Source organism: Elephantulus edwardii, unplaced genomic scaffold, assembly GCF_000299155.1.
Source record: "Elephantulus edwardii isolate Elephantulus edwardi_28Jun2011 unplaced genomic scaffold, EleEdw1.0 scaffold00133, whole genome shotgun sequence".
Lineage (NCBI taxonomy): Eukaryota > Metazoa > Chordata > Mammalia > Macroscelidea > Macroscelididae > Elephantulus > Elephantulus edwardii.
The window spans coordinates 6207019-6209324 of NW_006399883.1; the positions used below are offsets into that span (position 1 = coordinate 6207019).

A 2306-nucleotide genomic window follows, 5' to 3' on the forward strand; every position below is an offset into this window, starting at 1 on the left:
AGATGGATTGACACAGTGACTGTCGTAATGGGGGTAGGTGCATTGGAAGCAGTGAGATGAGCTCAGTATAGGCCAAGGTTCAGAGTTATTGTACATAGGGTCACACTATGAGTCACAGGTGTCTCGATGGCACATAACAACAATAACAATATAATGACCCTCCTTGCCTCTCTACACTTTCCTGAATGAAAAATTTGGAGAGTGGTTTCTGTGTATGGATGGGACTGCGTGTTGATCAGGATATGGGGAAACTCTGGAAACCAAACAAATCTGTCTTGGAAGTAGTGCAACCAGATTGTTCCTGCTCCTTAGACGAGAAGATGGAAAGTCTTTATCTTGTATACCTTGTACATGTTTGGAGGAGGGTTCAAAATCAGCCTCCCGTGGTGGAGGATATGTGCTCAGCTTGTGTTTTCATGCCAGGAATCTGGCCAAACTCTTTTTCTCTTATGGGAAGGACCCGTTCTCTCACACTGGCCTCATATTCTTGGTCAGCACTTGTGCTAAGATCCCTGGGGCAGGCAGCACTGGCTTGTGAAGCACACTCCTGGGCTTTAGGTAGTTGCCTCACCATCTCTGCTAGCTCACTCAAGGGACCCTCACTACCTGGGCACTTCAGATCATTTCGTAAAGATGGAAATAACAATATTAAAAAATTGCTAACACCATATCGAGTTTGCTCTTTTCGGGACCCTGTTCCAGGCATCCTTCTTAATCCTCACCCTAATTTCCCTTTGCAGGAACTCCAATTGAGTCTAGTCTAGTGGAGATTTCCTCTTAGTTTAGCCAAGCATCTCACCTTGTACCTTTTACATCCCATAGATCACTCTGCGGGTGGACAGTCTAGCCTGGGTGTGGTCTACGTGGTCCTCATTGTGGTGGCCGCCTTTGCCTTGGTGACAGGCATAGCTGCCATCCTGATCACACGCTACCAGAGGATGACTGGAAGATACAACTTCAAAGTCCAATCTGACAACTTCAGCTACCAAGTGTTTTACGAATGAGAGCTCCCTGGTGGAGGGTAAGGAATGAAATGGATGTGGAGCTTGTCCCAGCAAGCTTCTGCAGGAGAAGATTTGTGTGTGTCACTGGGGTAGCCCTCCTGAGAAAATCAGCCAGAGGCAGTTAGAGAGTGAGAAATGATTGATTAGTGATGAGTGATAGAGTTTTATCAGTTTATACAACCATGGTCACACAGGACCAGAAACAATGCAGTTGAAGGAGGAGCTTCTTGGGCTCCAAGTTCCAACTCCACCATCCCCATGTTAGGTAATCTTGACCAAGGTCTTGAACTTGTTGGTACCTCAGTCTCCTTATTCATAAAAAGGAGTGCTGGAGTTCTGGGTGAACTAACTCAGTATTAAAAGGACAAATACGGCATAGGACAATTATTGTAAAATTAGAAGGATAACGAGTAAAACATATATGAGAATCCAAGGTGGGAAGGGGTGGGAGTGGAGGGGTGAGGATGAAGAGGGGCAAAACCACAGGGTTGCACAGTTTGATGGGCGGAGGGAGGGAGTGAAGGAAATGGGAAGGATCCAGATGAAAATGACATGCAAGGTCCAATGGTGATGAATTTTATAGAACATAATGCATGAAAATGATTGTATGAAGCAATATAAATGAAGAATAGTGTGAAACACAATGTTTACAAACTTTGTAAGCAAACAAATATAAAATAAAAAAGAGAGGGGGAAAAGGGGAGTGGTAATAGTAACACCCACTTCGCAGAATGGTTTTGTGAGGGTCCAGTAAGAAACTGCTCTTTTTAAACTCTGCTGTCAGGTCAGAACTGACTTATCACTGACCCTCCAGCAGGTTCCTGGGGCTAGTAAACTACACAGGAGAAGATTGCCTATCTTTCTCCCTCAACTCTGCTCATGGATTTGAACCACTAGAGAAATGCTGCTTTTCGGTTAGCAGAGAAACTCCTTATGGACTGGGCCCCTAAATGTTTCTCTAGGAACTGTAATGAGAGGTATTGATATGGACATTCTGAAAGTTGGTCTAGTGCTCCAACCTCAAAAGCATTAGGGCAAAGCAGCCCTTTCACTGAGATTGTGATGCATTAGAAATGTAGTTTTTTAAAAAGCCTTTTAAAAAGCCTTGCTTTTGTGTATGAAGACACTTTACTGTCAAAGAACTCTTGAATTCTTTTCATGGACCAGTGCCATCTATTTCAGAGGGCAGCGTTTTTAATGGAGAGTCCTTGGTTGGGTAGATGGTTAACACTCTTGACTGCTAGTCAAGAGGACGAATGTTCAAGCCCACTCAGAGGCACCTCATAAGAAACACCTGGTGAT

General features: G+C 44.2%; 1 protein-coding gene across 1 annotated transcript in view; it reads left to right on the forward strand.

Annotated features, from left to right (window-relative positions):
- UMODL1 (uromodulin-like 1) overlaps positions 1-1004 on the forward strand; it is a 100955-nt gene extending 99951 nt beyond the window's left edge. The window contains exon 22 of the mRNA XM_006894044.1: positions 823-1004. Within this exon, the coding sequence (XP_006894106.1) occupies positions 823-1004 (182 nt within the window). The remainder of the gene's footprint in view (positions 1-822) is intronic.
- Positions 1005-2306: the final 1302 nt, after the last annotated feature.